Source organism: Notothenia rossii (assembly GCF_949606895.1).
Source record: "Notothenia rossii genome assembly, chromosome: 7".
NCBI classification, from domain to species: domain Eukaryota; kingdom Metazoa; phylum Chordata; class Actinopteri; order Perciformes; family Nototheniidae; genus Notothenia; species Notothenia rossii.
In genome coordinates, this window is record NC_136905.1 from 53,484,849 (window position 1) to 53,503,302 (window position 18,454).

Below are 18,454 nucleotides of genomic sequence, written 5' to 3' on the forward strand. Positions count from 1 at the left end.
TTGCCCGGGCGGTGTGTTTGGGATCATTGTCATGCTGAAAGACCCAGCCACGTTTCATCTTCAATGCCCCTGCTGATGAAAGGAGGTTGTCCCTCAAAATCTCACGATACATGGCCCCATTCATTCTTCCCTTTACACGGATCAGTCGTCCTGGTCCCTTTGCAGAAAAACAGCCCCAAAGCATGATGTTTCCACCCCCATGTTTCACAGTAGGTATGGTGTTCTTTGGATGCAACTCAGCATTCTTTCTCCTCCTATTTGAGTTTTTACCAAAAAGTTCTATTTTGGTTTCATCTGACCATATGACATTCTCCCAATCCTCTTCTGGATCATCTAAATGCTCTCTAGCAAACTTCAGACGGGCCTGGACATGTACTGGCTTAAGAAGGGGGACACGTCTGGCACTGCAGGATTTGAGTCCCTGGCGCCGTAGTGTTTTACTGATGGTAGCCTTTGTTACTTTGGTCCCAGCTCTCTTCAGGTCATTGACTAGGTCCCCCCGTGTGGTTCTGGGATTTTTGCTCACCGTTCTTGTGATCATTTTGACCCCACGGGGTGAGATCTTGCGTGGAGCCCCAGATCGAGGGAGATTATCAGTGGTCTTGTATGTCTTCCATTTTCTAATAATTGCTCCGACAGTTGATTTCTTCACACCAAGCTGCTTACCTATTGCAGATTCAGTATTCCCAGCCTGGTGCAGGTCTACAATTTTGTTTCTGGTGTCCTTTGACAGCTCTTTGGTCTTGGTCATAGTGGAGTTTGGAGTGTGACTGTTTGAGGTTGTGGACAGGTGTCTTTTATACTGATAACGAGTTCAAACAGGTGCCATTAATATAGTTAACAAGTGGAGGACAGAGGAGGCTCTTAAAGAAGAAGTTATAGGTCTGTGAGAGCCAGAAATCTTGTTTGTTTGTTGGTGACCAAATACTTATTTTCCAACATAATTTGCAAATAAATTCTTTAAAAATCAGACAATGTGATTTTCTGGATTTTTTTTCTTATTTTGTCTCTCATAGTTGAGGTATACCTAGGATGAAAATTACAGGCCTGTCTCATATTTTTAAGTGGGAGAACTTGCACAATTGGTGGCTGACTAAATACTTTTTTGCCCCACTGTATATCTGCACTTTTTCCTGAGTTTTTACCTTTATGGTTTATTGGCCTTATTTTAAGTTGCTTTGGAAAAAAGCGTCAGAGAAATGAAATGTAATTGAATGTAATGTGAAGCTAGCGATCTTACCTCCTCTCTTCCCCCCCTAAAATAACACACGATTAGTTAAAAACTAAAATGATTACTAAATCTAAAACAGTGAGAAAATACATTTGATTAAGTAGTACAAAATAATGATTAGCTCCGTCACTGGAGGGTTGCTAACAGGAGGCTAAAATAATGACTGTCAATCTGTTTGCTCACTACTGCTTTTAATTGTCTAAGTTTTGATCTTGCTTGTAGAGAAAAATATCGATGCATTTAATTCAAATAACATAAATAGGTAATACTTTTATCCTATTGGACTTTGTCAACCATTAAGTTACAAAATGAAAAAGTAAGGATGCTGCAAAGACATTACCATTCAATATTTAAGTTCTATGTACTGAAGGTGCACATTAGAATATGAAATGTTGTATGTGGGACATAATGGTGGCAAAGAACTTAAATTGTCATGCATCAAGTAATTGTTGAAATAAATTAAGTGCATATGTGTACTCTATGTGTATGCTACAGTACTGATTGATTTCTGTCCCTCTTCAGGATGCATGTGCAGCTTTACTCCTGGAGCTCCAGCTGGAAGTGGATCGCAGTGGGGTGCCTGCAGCAGGGAATCCTGGAAAGTCTCGGTCAGACGGGAGGGCGGGCTTCATTCTGGTGATAGACGGCCGGACCCTGGACTGGGCCCTGCAGGAGGACCTGAAGGAGGACTTCCTGCTGCTGAGCTGCAGCTGTAAGGCGCTGCTCTGCTGCAGGTCCACCCCGCTGCAGAAGAGCCAGGTGGTGCGGCTGGTCCGGGACCAGCTGGCTGTCATGACCCTGGCCGTGGGTAAGAACAGGTGGAAGAAGAATTCAGATGCTCTACCTGAGTAAAAGTACCACTACATTATTGTCAAAGTACTTCAAGTGAAAGTCCTGCATTTAAAATCTTACTTCAGTAAAAATACAAAAGTATTATCAGCTAAATGTACTTAAAGTATAAAAAGTAAAAGTAATCATTGGCCTTTATGTGTGTATATAATTATATTTATGTATGTGATATTTCTAGATAATGTTGTTGCAACAAGTAGCATTTTACTCTTGTAGACAAAGTTCTGATTTACTTCTTGTAAAATATTTAAATAATCTGACTCTTTGTGATGAGTTAGTCCACTAGTTTATGAATTGCGTTCAGAGTATCTAAAGCTGTAAAACAAATGTATTGGAGTACAATTATTATTTTTTCCTTTTAAATGAAGTGGAGTAGAAGTATAAAGTAGCATTAAATGGAAATACTCAAGTAAGTACAAGTACCTCAAAATGTATTTAAGTACAGTACTTAAATACGTACGTAATCTTCTTGGCTACTTCCCACCTCTGAATACCACTGGGAAGATTAACCTAGTTCTTTGTAAATGAAATATTCCCTTAAAGTCTATTTGTATCCTTTATTTTAAACTATCCCTCAGCTATAAGCACGAGTAAGGTCAGATATTATCACGCCGTCAATACCAGAACATAAGATTTCAATTAGATAGTGACTGTAGGGATAATCTTAAATGATGTGATATTCTTTGTGCGTAGCTAAATGTGATGAGTGTTTCTGGTTCAACAAGGTGATGGAGCCAATGATGTGAGCATGATCCAGGTGGCTGATGTGGGCATTGGGATCTCTGGACAGGAGGGGATGCAGGTGAGAACTTCACTTTACGTCTTTATGACAGACTCTACGCCTATAGAAGCTGGAGTTACAGTAAGTAACTTCAGATTTGGGTAGTCCCTTTTTCCCGGTTATCAACCCTACACTCTAACCCTAACCCGATGACAGCTATATCAAATGGAAAAGATAACAACTTAAAATTTGCTTCACATAAGCAGAGGGAGAAGACAATTATAGACATCAACTTTCATGTCAGTACCACTTCACATTCCTGAGTTATGTGAGGATCATCCCTTTTTTTTAACAATAACTTTATTTATTTAGCACCTTCCATGCATGATGCATCCTATAGTGCTTTACAGAGCAAGATAAGATACAGTAAAACAATAACAATGAGTAAAAATCAATAAGAGTAACACATAATGTTACAAAAAAGTTATAAAAACAAAACGGAATAAGATAAAGGTCGCAAAACAATAAAACCGACCAATTCCAAGGGAGTTAGCTGATCTAAGATCTAAGGGAATTATTATGGCTATCCATGACAGCTATATCAAAGATAGAAGCTAGAGCCCCCCAAACTCAGTACACATACTGTAAATACAGGAAGGAGACAATAACACACACCAAATGTCACGATGCCCCCCCTTACTGTCATCCCCGTTTCCCTACCCTAAAACAACCATAATAAGTTTTGAATTGGAGTCACCGACAGGTGTATGAAAAGAAGCAGCTAGAACATGTTTGTTTGGGTAATATGTTGTCTCTGTGTGTCGTTCCCCAGGCGGTGATGTCCAGTGACTTTGCGATCTCCAGGTTCAAACACCTGAGGAAGCTGCTGCTGGTCCACGGTCACTGGTGCTACGCTCGACTCGCAAACATGATCCTCTACTTCATCTACAAGAATGTGGTACGAGTTATTTTCAGAAGTCATGTTTTTTAAGACAGGTTAAGAGACTAACAGTAGGGGAAGTTTCACAATAACTCTATTCTCAGAAATACTGGATATGAACAATCCAAATATTTTACTCGCATGATTTAAAGGTCCCCTATTATACTCTTTTTCAACACTATATTATAGGTCTCATATATATATACAAAATATGTCTCTGAAGTGATTGGCTGAAACACCAAACAGGTCATTGCAGCGTGCCATAATCACCTCTGTTTCAGCCCTGTTCCAAAAGTGCTGATTCTGTGTCTGTAGCTTTAAATGCTAATGAGCCGCTGCTGGCCACGCCCCCTGATGATTTGTTTAAAAGAACACAATGGTGCTCTAGGAGGAGATTCAGGTGATAAGATGGGGGGGGCGGGTTGCCTTGGTTGGTTATTGGCTAATGGTTACACAAGCCAAAAACACATTGTCACATCACAAAGTGACCGAAATCTGATCAGCTCATTTTCAAACAGGTTTTTATATAGATGGAGCAGGAAAAGAAGAGAGAGAATCTTTTTTCCTGAAACGTTCACAATCTATTAACACAGAGGGGACACACGTTTATGTATAAAAGACATGAAAAAGTGGATTTTGCATAATAGGTGACCTTTACATTTCTCAGTATTTTACCTGTTTGACTGGCTATTTGTTATGTGACAGCTCTCTTGACTAAACGCTAGTGGATTTTTGTGTTATTAGAGAGAGAGAGAGAGATGCGCAGAGTGTCTGTCAGGCCCCGCCCCCTCTTTTAAAATATATTGAAAGTTAGAAACGGAGATGGTTTGATAAAATGTGTTATGTAGCATTTATTGTTGAAATTATGACATTTCATAACGGGATCAAATCAAAGTGAATGGCCTGCTGCTGCTGAATGCATGGGGCAAGTGACTGGAAAAAGTTATTACATCGTTTCAGATAATAATAATAATAATAATAATAATAAATTATATTTAGAGGCGCCTTTCATAGCTCCCAAGAACACCTTACAATTCATAAAATATTCTAAGGAAAGGTTTAAGACGGTACAAAAGGACTATAACAGGGAACATGTTGGGAAACAGGAGACATGTAGCAGTACAGTGAGTAGGCTGATCTGAACTGAGGTTACCTACTGTAACCCCAGCTTCTATGAGTAAATGGCGCAGCCCTCTAAGGCTATCGCTATTGGGTAATCCCCCTGCGCACCCGCGCAGCACTGAAACACTTGTAGTCCATGCCCACCCACAAGGTGGGCCCCGCCCTCGGGCCTCCTTCCAGTATAAATAGGAAGGCCCGGCAATCTGCTCCCATACAAAATAACTTTTCTTCAGCTATTCGTAGAGCCAGTGGGGCCCAGCGCTTAGAGGGCTGCGCCATTTACTCATAGAAGCTGGGGTTACAGTAGGTAACCTCAGTTCTATTTCTTATATGGCTTCGCCCTCTAAGGCTATCGCTATTGGGTTAAGGGGGAAGCATGATGTAGTCTGCGCCCCACTGGGTCCGCCCGGCACTAGAAGCACAGACACACCTGCTAAATAACACCCCATGCCTGTTGTGCCATGCGTAATGGCGCATCACCGTCCCTGGAAAATAGCAAAACATGCCTATCTTCCCTGACGGGATGAAGGCTGGGAACAATACATACCCAGCCGCTGTGAGAAAGTAGAGACGAAGGTCCCCCTTGCCCAGCGATCATAGAAGGGGAACAGCAGCTCTCTGCGTGTCAGACAGGCAGGAGAGCGCCCAGCTGGCTCCCTGACGTCACTCACTCTGACAAGACAGTCCGTACCAAAAATGTGTCAGAGGAAAAAAAAGGAAACATCCCTCTCATAAGAGGGAAAAAGGGCCGCTCTCCACGTGCCGAGAGGCAGGAGAGAGGCGCACAGCTGGCTCCCTGACGTCACTCACTCCGACAGGACACCCAGTACAGGGTGTGTCAGAGAGGAATGGGAGACATCCCTTAAATACAATTGAATAAACAAACATGGGGAAGACCAAGATGCAGCCGTGCAAATGTCTTCCACTGACATTCCTCCGTGCAAAGCCGTGGAGGAGGACATTCCTCTGGTGGAGTGCGCATTGATGTTCTCCGGGGGATCCACCCCATGAGGAGACATATGCCTGTGACACAGCCTCACACAACCTGTGTGACAGCCGTTGTGCAGACAGAGGCTGCCCGATCGAACGCTCTTTATAATGCACAAACAGGCGCTGAGAATGGCGCAAGGCAGCCGTGCGCGCCATTCGCAGGACAGCGCGCGCACAGGACAGAGGAGATGAGACGCGGCTTCTTCCTCCGACCTGTGAGGAGGGGGAAAGAAGCCATCCAAGGTGATCACTCATGATTCTAAAAGAGCTTGTGATGACCTTTGGCATAAAAGCCGGGTTAGGGCGTAAAACAGCTGAACTGCCATCTCCTTGGATCCGGAGGCATGACGGAGCCACAGAGAGAGCAGACAAATCACTCACCCTTTTCGCTGATAGAGCCAAAAGTAATACTACTTTGGCTGACAACAGTTTAAGGGGAACCTGGTCTAAAGGTTCAAATGGGGCTTTGCTTTAGTGCGCGTAACACCAAAGCCAAATCCCACTGAGGCGCCAGTGCGCGTGACACAGGTCTGAGTCTCCGTACTCCTCGCATAACACGGCTGATGCGCTCTGTGAGCCCCTCTGTTCAATTCGCCGGGAATATACATTGCTCTGATGAGAGCAACGTGTGTGCGCGCCCAGAACAGCAGCCGCCTGGCTGCGTTCAGAAGCTGCGCAGATCGTACTCCTCCCTGGCGATTGAGGTAGGCTGCTTCCATAGCCGTGGCCTGTTGTCTGTGCGAATCAACAAATTGATTGTAAAGCAATGGGGCGACTCCCCCTTTCTTTTCCGAGGTTTCGAAAAATAGCGGAGTAAAAACCGCGCAAGACACTGTTCCTGGGATGACAGGAGTGTTTCTTGTATCCCATGGAACTGCTGGGGGGAGAGGCTTCTCTGTAATGTGCCGTAATGGTCGTCATGGTGACGAGCCAAGCCCTCACCGCCGCTGCCCGTGAGGCAAAAGGGCTGCGAGGGAGTTTCCACACGCTGCATGTCACTCCGCCTCTCCTCATGAGGCGCGTACACGCCCAAGGGATGAGAGGTGTGCGCATGCTGTCCACACGAGGCGTTATAACGGTGCTCGTGGGTTATTATGACCGTGTGTAGGAGGCATATCTGGGACAGAGGAATACCGCAAGCTCTGCAGTTTATAAACCAATAGGTTAAAAACAGCAGGCTTCTGCAGCGAATGAACCACCTCTGGAGTCCCCCTGTTGGAAGAGACCCAGGGGTATCATCAAGTGACCAGCTGACGCCAACGCAGAGCAGCTGCGTCACGGAGAGGGCTGTGTGGGTTGTGACACGCCGGAGGAGAGCTGTCAGTTCCTCCCCTCGCTGCCGCGAGAGTCGCGCTCTCATGCTGGCTGAGTTTAATTCCACTCCCAGATAAACGATTGTCTGAGAGGGAAGAGGACAGCTCTTCTTCCAATTTATTATGAAACCCAGGCTTTGACAGATGCGATACTAGATGTACCGTCTGTAAAGTGACTTCCTCCCTGGAGCGAGCCAGCAAATAGCAGTTCGTCCAGAGAAAACCACACTCTCATCCCTCCTCTGTGTAGTGGCTCCAGCCTTCTCTACACAAATGCGAGGAGCCAGGAAATATCCGAACGGCAGACGATTGTCTCGTCTGATATTACCTGAATGGAAAACGCAGGAATTTCCTGTGTTTGGGGATGATGGGTACGTGGAAGTATGCATCCTTCAGGTGGAAGTGAACCAGTCGTCCTGGTGAACACATTCCAGCACCTGTTTGATCGTCAGCATGTGGAATACTGACAGATTGAGGATGTCTCATTCCCCCAGTCTTTTTCGGGATTAGAAAAATAATGGGAGTGAAAACCCCTGATTTTCCTCCCTTTGAGGAACCCTGGAAATATCCTCTTTCAACAGGAGTTCCAGCAGCTCGGATTGGAGCGCAAGACATAGCTTCTGGGAGGACAGGAGTGTTTCCTTTATCCCATTGAACTGTGGGGGGGGGGGGAGAGAGGCGAACTGCAGGACGTATCCTCTGCTGATCAGCCTGCTCATCCATCTGTCCATCAGACACACGCGCTGCCACTCTGAGAAAAACTCTGAGAGCGGGCGCACATGCTCGAGATGTGTTTTTGGTCGTCATGGTGACGAGCCACGCCACGCCAGAGCCCCTGCCGCCGCTGCCCGTGAGGCAACCCAAGGTGTGCTTGGACCGAAAGGGCTGCGCGGGGGCCTCCACACGCTGCGTCTCACTCCGACTCTCATCATGAGGCGCGTACACGCTCAGGGGATGGATGGAGGTGTGTGCAGTGCTGCCCACATGAGGCGTTATAACGGCGCTCATGGGTTTATTAAGGCCGTGTGTACGAGGCGTATCTCGGACAGAGGAATGCCGCGAGCTCTGTAGTTTATTAACCAACAGGTTAAAACCAGGCTTCTGCAGCGAGCCCTGCTGTCTACTAATCAACAGATTAGTGGCAGTCGGCTTAATTAGCGCGCCCTGAAATGTATTAACCGACAGGTTAAAACCACGCTTTAGCAACGAGCCCTGCTGGCTATTAACCGACAGGTTAAAGGCAGCTGCAGGGCGTGAGGCAACCCCAGGTGGGCTTGGACCGAAAGGGCTGCGCGGGGGCCTCCACACGCTGCGTCTCACTCCGACTCTCATCATGAGGCGCGTACACGCTCAGGGGATGGATGGAGGTGTGCAGTGCTGCCCACATGAGTGCGTTATAATGGCACTCATGGGTTTATTATGAACGTGTGTAGGAGGCCTATCTCGGACAGAGGAATGCCGAGAGCTCTGCAGGTTATTAACCGAGGTTAAAACCGGCAGGCTTCTGCAGCGAGCCCTGCTGTCTACTTAATCAACAGATTAGTGGCAGCCGGCTTAATTAGCGAGCTCTGCAGTTTATTGACCGATAGGTTAAAACCAGCAGGCTTCTGCAGCAAGCCGTGGCGCTGCGGGCGCTGCGGGCGCTGCCGCTGGGGGCACTCAGCCTGGAATACTGCTCATTCCCCCGTTCTGGCTTCTCTGTGATGTGCTGTAATGGTCGTCATGGTGACGTGCCACGCCATTGCCCTCGCAGCCGCTGCCCGTGAGGCGAAAGGGCTGCGAGGAAGCCTCCACACGCTGCGTTTCACTCCGGCTGTCATCATGAGGCGTGTACACGCTCAGGGGATGAGTGGAGGTGTGTGCAGTGCTGTCCACATGAGGCGTTATAACGGCGCTCATGGGTTATTATGACAGTGTGTAGGAGGCGTATCTCGGTGAGAGAAACTCCGCGAGCTTTGCAGGTTAATAACCGATAGGTTAAAACCAGCAGGCTTCTGCAGGGAGCCCTGCTGTCTACTTAATCAACAGATTAGTGGCAGCCGGCTTAATTACCGACTCCGCTTCCTCGGAGGCTCTCGCGGAGCAGACCAGGAGCGGGGGAGCCTCACTCCCCTTTGACTCGCCGCCGGGAGACCCTGTCTCTGGGGTGGCGGGGGAGCGGAGACGTGGGACGGAGCCCCTGCATCCGCTGAAGGGCGAGTCTGAGGCCGAGGCGGTTGCTGTGGGCGTCTCTCCGCTTGCGGCCTCCTGTGGTCGCGGCTGCTGCGGCGTTGGTGCCGCTGTGGGCGCTCAGCAGGCTGGAGCCAGCTGACATGCTGGCGAATGCCGTCCGCCTGTTCCGCGGCCGTCTTCATGGACTCCACCATGGCGTGGAACTGGGGTCCGAACAGCCGTACGGACTGATTGGAGCGTCCAGTAGCACTTTTCTGGCCGTCTCCGTAACAGACGCCTGCTGCAGCCCGAGGTGGCGCTGGATCTGTGTCACCCACGCGGAAATCCTCGCCTGGGAGACAGCCTGTGGCGACGGAGAAGGGGACCGCGTGCTCGGCCGCCAAACCAGCCCCCTGCTCCGACTCTGTCTCCCCTGTTCGGGGGAGAGGAGGGAGGGGAGAACCGCACGGTGAACCACTGAGGGAGACGGGGTAGGAGTCGTCCGACTCCTGCCCGGCACTCGGCTCCAGGGACATGCTGCCGTCCACGTGCTCCTGGACGGGCCCATCGTCCTCCTCAGCCGCAGCAGCTAGAGCGTCTGCTCTTCGCTTCCTGTCGGCTGATGGGAGACGGCACAATGTGAGCAAGCGACCTGCTGGCTGAGAGCCGCGTCCGCGTGCTCTGGCCCCAGGCAGGATTCGCACATTGCGTGCTGTTCATAGCTCATGATATATCCTGAGCCACATGAGGGACAATTTCGGACGCAGTTGTTGCTCATAATGTTTAATGGTTCTGTGCTTCAGTAACTGCCGAGGTTTGCTGAAGAAAAGAGGGAGCAGATTGCCGGTCCTCCTTCCTATTTATACCGGAAGGAGGCCCGAGGGCGGGGCCCACCTTGCGGGTGGGCGTGGACTACAAGTGTTTCAGTGCTGCGCGGGTGCGCAGGGGGATTACCCAATAGCGATAGCCTTAGAGGGCGAAGCCATATACGAAATAGAACAGGTGGGTTTTGAGGCGTGGGGTTGGGACGGTTAGCAGGCCAGCAGAGGAGGAGCGGAGGGAGCGAGAGGGGGTGTAGGAGGTCAGCCAGATAGGTGGGGGCCAGGTTGTGGAGGGCTTTGAATGTGAGCAGGAGGGTTTTGAAGTCTATTGGTATGTTACAGGTAGCCAATGAGATGAGGTCAGAGGACTTGGTGCGGGTGATGATCCGGGCAGCAGAGTTCTGAATGATTTGAAGTTTGATGGGAAGGCCTGAGAGCATGGTATTACAATAGTCAATACGGGATGTGAGGAATGCATGAACCAGGACTTCAGTGCTGAGACAGGGCGGAGTCTGGAGAAGAATGCAGTCCACGTGATGTTTTTTGGGTGCAGATGAGAGGGAGCTGTCCAGAATGACACCAAGATGATGTGTTTGAGTTCTTGATAAGCCATTAAAACCGTCAAATAAGTGTCTCCTGTTCACCAAATCATACCCATCTGTTAGGGGAAAATAAAGTATTCCAAAAGTATTCTAAAAGTAATCTGAATACGTTTTTTGAAGACAGGTAACTGTATTCGGAATCTGATTACTTTCAGAGCCATGTATTCAGTATCAAGGCACTCATTACATTTACAAAGTAACCCTGCCAACCCTGGTTCTGCTTGTAAACCATGTTAACTGTAATCAGCTCCTCAATCATATCGTTTACATGTGCGTTGCAGATGTTTGTGAATCTGCTGTTCTGGTATCAGTTCTTCTGTGGTTTCTCTGGGAGCGTGATGACCAACGCCTGGGTGCTCATCCTCTTCAACCTGCTCTTCACCTCCGTGCCTCCTCTCCTCTGCGGCGTGCTCGACCGACACAATGCCGCACACACACTGATGCAGCTGCCCCAGCTCTACAGCGCCGCCAAGGTGACTGAACACACAAACAACAACTGTTTCATCAAATGTTTTCCTAGGCAAGGCAAGGCAAGGCAAGTTTATTTATATAGCACTTTTCAACACAAGGCAATTCAAAGTGCATTAAGAAAATGGCATTTAAAATCAGTCATTAAAAAGAAAAGTTAATAAAATAAATATTAAAAGAAAAAATACATGGATAAAAATTACAGTGCAGTCTAAGATATGAATAGTTCAATTAAAAGCAGCGACAAAAAGAAAAGTCTTCAGCCTGGATTTAAAAGGAGTCAGAGTTGCAGCGGACCTGCAGGTTTCTGGGAGTTTGTTCCAGATATTTGGAGCATAATAACTGAACGCTGCTTTACCATGTTTAGTTCTGATTCTGGGGACAGAAAGCTGACCAGTCAGTCCCTGAAGACCTGAGAGATCTGGATGGTTCATAATTTAGCAGGAGATCAGAAATGTATTTTGGGCCTAAACCATTCAGTGCTTTATAAACCAGCAGCAGTATTTTTAAATCTATTCTTTGACACACAGGAAGCCAGTGTAAAGACTTCAGAACTGGAGTGATGTGATCCTCTTTCTTAGTGTTAGTGAGGACTCGAGCAGCAGCGTTCTGAATCAGCTGCAGCTTTCTAATATATTTTTTAGTGAGACCTGTGAAGACACTATTGCAGTAGTCCAGTCTACTGAAGATAAAAGCATGGACAAGTTTTTCCAAATCCTGCTGTGACATTAGTCTTTTAATCCTAGATATGTTCTTTAGGTGATAGTAAGCTGATTTAATAACTGTTTTAATGTTACTGTTGAAACTCAGGTCAGAGTCCATGACTACACCTAGATTTCTGGCTTTATCTGTTGTTTTGAACATTGCAGACTGAAGCTCAGCGCTAACTTTTATACGTTCTGCCTTGGCTCCAAAAACCATTACCTCAGTTTTATCTTTGTTTAATTGGAGAAAGTTCTGACACATCCAGTCATTGATTTGTTCAATGCACTTACTCAGTGTTTGAATTGGAGCATAGTCTCATGGTGAAATTGTCACGTAAATGTGTGTGTCATCTGCATAGCTATGGTAACTTATTTTGTTGTTCTTCATTATCTGAGCCAGTGGTAGCATGTAGATGTTAAAGAGAAGAGGCCCCAATATGGAGCCTTGAGGTACCCCACATGTCATATTTGTCAACTCAGATGTGTAGTTACCTATAGAAACAAAGTTGTTTCTGTCTTTTAAGTAGGATTCAAACCAATGTAGAACTGTTTCCGAAAGTCCCACCCAGTTTTCCAGTCGGTCTAGTAATATGTTGTGGTCAACAGTGTCAAACGCAGCACTGAGATCTAATAATACTAACACTGAAGTTCTGCCACTGTCTGTGTTTAAGTGGATTTCATTGAAGACCTTTACAAGAGCAGTCTCAGTGCTGTGGTTTGGAGGAAAGCCTGACTGAAAAACATCAAAATAGTTATTTAAATGCAAGAAGTTACTCAACTGTTGAAAAACTACTTTTTCAATGATTTTACCTAGAAATGGCAGGTTTGATATGGGCCTGTAATTGCTCATTACTGAAACGTCTAGATTATTCTTTTTTAAGAGCGGTTTAATGACTGCAGTTTTCAGGGCCTGTGGAAAAATACCTGAGTGAAGAGACTTGTTTACTATGAAGTAGATCTGAGGCCATGACATAAAAAACATATTTGAAAAATCCTGTTGGAATAATATCATGGCAGCAGGAGGACGATTTCAGAAGTTGAATAATGTCCTCTAGGTTTTTATCATTAATCTGATGGAACTGTGTCATGATGTCTGAATTGATATTAGGTGGACATAGGGACAACACATTTGCTGTACCTGATACAGAGGCACTGACTGCTTGTCTGATTTTCTGAATTTTGTCAGTGAAGAAGGAGGCAAAATCATTGCACTGCCCTGGTGGATAGAAATTCAGAGGCTACTGACACTGGGGGTTAGTTAGTCTGTCGACGGTAGCAAACAAGGCACGTGCGTTGTTTTTGTTTTTGGTAATGATGTCAGAGAAGAAAGACTGTCGTGCGTTTTTCAATTCCAAATTATAAAGGCCAAGTCTCTCTTTATAGATTTCAAAGTGAACCTGGAGATTTGTTTTTCGCCACCTGCGTTCAGCTTTTCGACACGCTCTTTTTTCTGCTCTCACGGTCATGGCCTTTCTCCATGGAGATATTTTCTTGCCAGATACTTCCTTTACCTTAGTTGGAGCAATGGCATATTTAACATTTTGAATTTTTGAATTAAAATGATCTACTAGCTCATTTACTGAGATGTTAGCAGGGACGAGTGTGGAAGAAAAATTCTGAGTAAACATTTCCCGAGTATTTTCAGTTAAATATCGCTTTGTGGTTACCTCTTTTTGAACATTTTTGTGAACAGAAAACACAGGAATGGTCAGAGAGTGCAACATCAGTCACCACAACCTTAGAGATATTCAGACCCTTTGAGATCATTAAGTCCAGAGTGTTCCCCTTATTGTGCGTGGGCTGCGTCACATGCTGCGTCAGTCCATAAAAGAACACAAAACAGTTCTTTAGCCCCTCTGTCCTGGGGGTTGTCAACATGGATGTTAAAATCACCAACAATGACTAGACGGTCAAAGTCAATACACACTATAGATAGCAGTTCAGTAAAATCATCAGAAAAGCTTGCACAGTATTTGGGTGGTCTATAGATATTTAGGAACAGAGCTCGAGAGGAGCATTTCAGCTGAAGGGCCACATATTCAAAAGAAGCAAAGTTCCCATAAGATGTCTTCCTGCATTGAAGGGAATCATTGAACAAAATAGCAACTCCACCCCCTTTCTTATGCATTCTTTCCTGACTCATAAAACTAAAGTTGGGAGGGGTTGATTCAATAAGAACAGCTGCACTGTTATTTTGTTCAATCCAAGTTTCTGTTAAAAACATAAAATCAAGATTGTGCTCAGTGATAAAATCATTGATGAAAAATGTTTTTCCTGCCAAAGACTTGACATTTAATAAAGCTAGTTTCAGTTCGTTAAACACACTATCAGTCAGGTTTTTTGGAACAACCTGTGGCTGACATGGAATCACTGCTAAATTTGATAAGCTCACACAAACGTTTGAGCGCTTCCTGTATCTAAGATGATTCACTGCTCTTAATCTATTACCTATCAACACAGATATCGGCAAAGCTACAGGCAGGCAGGGCCCTGGCATGTCCTGGAAAAAGTTGAGAGTGCCATACGCCCTTGAGCCTGGACCCAGCAAATATCAGTTTGCAGCGTTTTGTACACACACATCCCTATCAGGCTTTGAAGGGGAGGGAGGACCCACCACCCTGCTCCTCCCATCATAGGAGGGCAGGGTGAGGTCTACACTGTAGGAAGGGGGGTTTGGAAATCTGCTTCCATCTTCCTTGTATTGTTTTGGTTTGGATGATGGTGGTAGTCATGGTGATGAAGCCGGGGGAGATGGTGCGCGTCTCTGCTTCGGTGATTTTGGTGGGCGTTGTTGAGGGGCTGGGGTAAAGGACATTCTGCCAACCCTGTGTATCGCCTTCATGCGGTCATTGAACTCCAGGGGGGAGGGCGAGGGCGAAAGGGTGAGCGGAGAGTAGAGAAAGCTGGGGGATGAATGAAGAGTATCCTCAAAGGCGTTAACGGGGGGTGACGGGCAGTGGAGACTCCTCCATTTGTGTCATCGGTCTCCCATAATCAGAACATTCCTCAGGCGGGTGCAGTGATACTTCTTCAAGGTTTTCTGCGCGATGTGTTGTGTCTTTCTCCTATTTTGATTCCTCTTGCCGCTTGTCCTTGGCAGAGGGAACAGATTGATGACGCAGGCAGTTGAATATGTTAGAGATAAACAATTTCACTCCTGACTTGTTCAGGCAAACTCCATTTGCCTTATAAAGATGTCTGCAATCCCAGAAAAAGTTAAAGTTGTCAATAAAATGGACAGAATGGTCATTACAGGCAGTTGAAAGCCAGGTGTTCAGTGCAAACAGTCTGCTGAATCTCTCCACTCATCTTCTGACTGGCGGTAGAGGGCCACTGATGAACACCTCTGCATTTAGAGAGCTGACAGTTTCAAACAGACATTTAAAGTATTTTTTCAGCATTTCTGACTGTTGTTTCACAACATCATTTGTTCCAATGTGCAGTACCACATTCTTCACAGTCGGATGTTCAGCCCCAATATGCAGGTACTTCTCTGCCAAGTCAGAGACCACATCCTTGGGAAAACAGAGTACTTTGGTGTTGTTCTTACTACACAGACTTTTTACATCTCTTACAGCAGAGTCACCCACAATCAGAGTTTCAGGCCCAGTCGTTAGCTTTCCCTCTAGCCTTTTATTTTTGGAGTAGCTATTGGTCCTTACCCTGCTGTGTGAAGAGGACAGGTTATCCAGGTCATCAGAAAGAGATCTCCGGTTCTCGGTCAGCGGAGCGTATCTGTTCTGGATTGGCACACTTGGTGGTTTAGGAGGATTGTTTGTAGTTCTCCCTGTAGCAGCTGTCCACGGCTGTTTCCTAGTATGAATAGGGGTTGAAGAGGCGCTCTTCCTGGGTGATAACAATGCAGGCCAGCCGGTCGCATCACAGATTTCAGAGGACTGGGCTCTGCCTGTTATTCGTCCTCCCAAATCCCATGGAAATGATTTACTCTTAGGCTTTGCACCCAAGGAGTTCCAGGGAGGACTACCACTTGTAGATTTATTACCCGGTACACAGCCCTCCTGTTTCTTGGAATCCTTGTAGCTGCTAACTAGCTGTGAGTTAGCATACCCTTTTCCATTATTTTGCAACACTGGTAAAGTGGTGTCATTCCCACGACATAGTCCATTCACTTCCACGTTAATTTCTAACCGTTGCATTTTCATTTCCAACACAGCCATCTTCTGTAGAAGTTTGTGGAAGTCATCTGTAGAGAACGGAGGCATTTTGCTACCAACTAGCTTAAAGGTCACATGCCATGCTTTTCCGGTTATTACCCGTCCCCTTGTGTGTTATGAAGGTTTTTCTGCATGTAAACGGTGTGCAGAGTCAAAAACCTCAAAGTACACCCTGTAGCGAGTAAAACTCTAAAACAGAAAATACCTCCCCAAAACGCCTCGTTGGTGAAACGTCATCATGACGTCATCATCCATTTGATTCTTCCGGGTACGTGCTTACGAAAGCACGTACCCGGAACTAAATGGGCCAATCCGTGGAGCCGTTACGTTACGTCCGCGGAGACGTTACATTAAGACCCCGCTGGTTGGTCCAAATTGAGCAATCCACACACACACTCAGTGCAGGCAGCCCTGCTGATCTCTGCTGCAGGCTGATAACAGACAGTTGGGATCGCGCGAAATTCTCTCTGCAGACCCATTCTCACAGAGTTTATCAACCTATAAACCGGTTTCTTACTCAATATCAAGCCACACTTATTGTTTTTATTTCGGCTGTGACTTTGTGTGTGTTCAGGTTGAGTTTGGCTGTGTTTGGCTGTGTATCGCTAAACAAGGAAATCACGGAGGGGGGGGGGGGGGGGGAGCTGCAGCGAGCCGTTTAGTGGAGAAAGTGAATACTGCTGAATACACATACTTTACAGAGATGCTGTATGCGAAACCAATGTGAGTTTGGAAAATTGCACAGTATTTTTCTATGTTAGTATACCTCAACAATGGAATTATGATCAGTAGAAATGGCCATGACATATGACCTTTAAGCTAAATAGCATGCAGTAGCCTACCAGGCTTTAGCTGTCGCTAGGCCACGCTACTGTAAGACTGAAGTCGTCGTAAAAATGTTGAAATATGGCTGAAACCCTCCGTCTATTTAAAAAGATTAACTGTCCCAGTGATAAGTTAATGTCCAGGAGCCGCTGCTCGAAGTTTTCAGAGAATAATAATAGGAAAATCAGCATAAAAAGTAAGCAGAGGCAAGAGCAAGCAGAAAAGCGTCGGCACTGTAAGAAAGCAAGTTACAAGGTTACTACAATAACTCAGTTGTCCTTGGAGCTGAAAGAGAGCAGAGTGATCTCCACATTAATGACCTGTTATGGGCACACCTGCTTAAGAGTGTTGGAGATTTGAGGATGTTTAAAACCAACCTCGTCTCCGCGTGTCGTTTGGTAAGCTGGGTAAATTCGTAAAAAGGAAGGGATTAAGAAACACCAGAATGCAAGTTAAAAAATAATCTTGTTTTAATGATACAAAGCAACAATACAAATACAAAGGAAGTACTTCCTGCTCTTTCTCCTGTCTTACCATGGGCCGTTACCGATGTGGGCCGGTCGGATAAGTCACTAGCACATCCCTCACTCCCCCCGTTGACAATTTACTAGCGGTACCGAAGTGGGCCGGTCGAGAGTCCCAGGATGATTTTTAGTCCCAGTCCACCACTGGCTACATGACCGTATGATCGCCCATATTGACGCACCTAATTCCTCAATTTCTAACAGATACAACATAAACCGATCCTTCAGCCTCATATGAGCTCTCAGACATGTTCAAAATTAAACTGTCATCGCTGTCTGAGCTTGCTGCTGTGTGCGCCATCGTGCGTTTACATGCAGATGCTGGGATCCTGAACGGTGCAGCTGGAGCGCTGTGCCCGCAATGACGTCACACATAATTTGGCGGGACTTGAAGAATCCCCTAGAAGATCCAGAAAATGGTCAACATTGAAGGGCAGATCAGTAACGGTTTCCAAGGGGACAATATTTACTCAAATTGATGGGTTTGGATGATGGGGGGAACTTGTGTCACAGGCTCTTTAACCTCATATTGATGGCTTCTCAGAAATGTAGTACATGTGTGCTGTGTTGATGTATTTTTGTAGGTCAGACCAGAAGTTCCCTCAACAAAAAGCAATGGGATTTTTCCTTTAGATTTTGGAACATTGCAGAAAATATGCTCTGTTTCAAACCCATGTTGTGTTTCTCTGCAGGTCTCTGTTCCCCACTTGTTCTGGATCACAGTCCTGGATGCCTTTTACCAAAGCCTCGTCTGCTTCTTTGTGCCTTACTGTGTAAGTACAATGTCAAATATGTACTTCCTTTGCTGCCCTTTACATGGTGGGCAGGGGTCTTCTACGCAGAGGTTATAACCCCTGCGTAGGAACAGTACGCAACTTCAGACTCAAACATTGTGATTAATAAAAACAAACTTGACAGGAAAATGTGTGCACCGACAGTGTAAAGGAAATTGTAACCCATTTGTACACTTGTTTTTCAAGCAGAGAGTGAGGTGGTGGGTTGAATAATGACGAATCAC

The 18,454-nt window shown here is 46.1% G+C and overlaps 1 protein-coding gene across 1 annotated transcript in view; it reads left to right on the plus strand.

Annotated features, from left to right (window-relative positions):
• The window catches only part of atp10d (ATPase phospholipid transporting 10D), a 74,741-nt gene that overhangs the window by 42,156 nt on the left and 14,131 nt on the right, over positions 1-18,454 (plus strand). Inside the window, exons 16-20 of the mRNA XM_079692807.1 lie at positions 1,754-2,039; positions 2,806-2,882; positions 3,634-3,759; positions 11,022-11,213; positions 18,129-18,209. Of these exons, the coding sequence (XP_079548933.1) occupies positions 1,754-2,039; positions 2,806-2,882; positions 3,634-3,759; positions 11,022-11,213; positions 18,129-18,209 (762 nt within the window). The remainder of the gene's footprint in view (positions 1-1,753; positions 2,040-2,805; positions 2,883-3,633; positions 3,760-11,021; positions 11,214-18,128; positions 18,210-18,454) is intronic.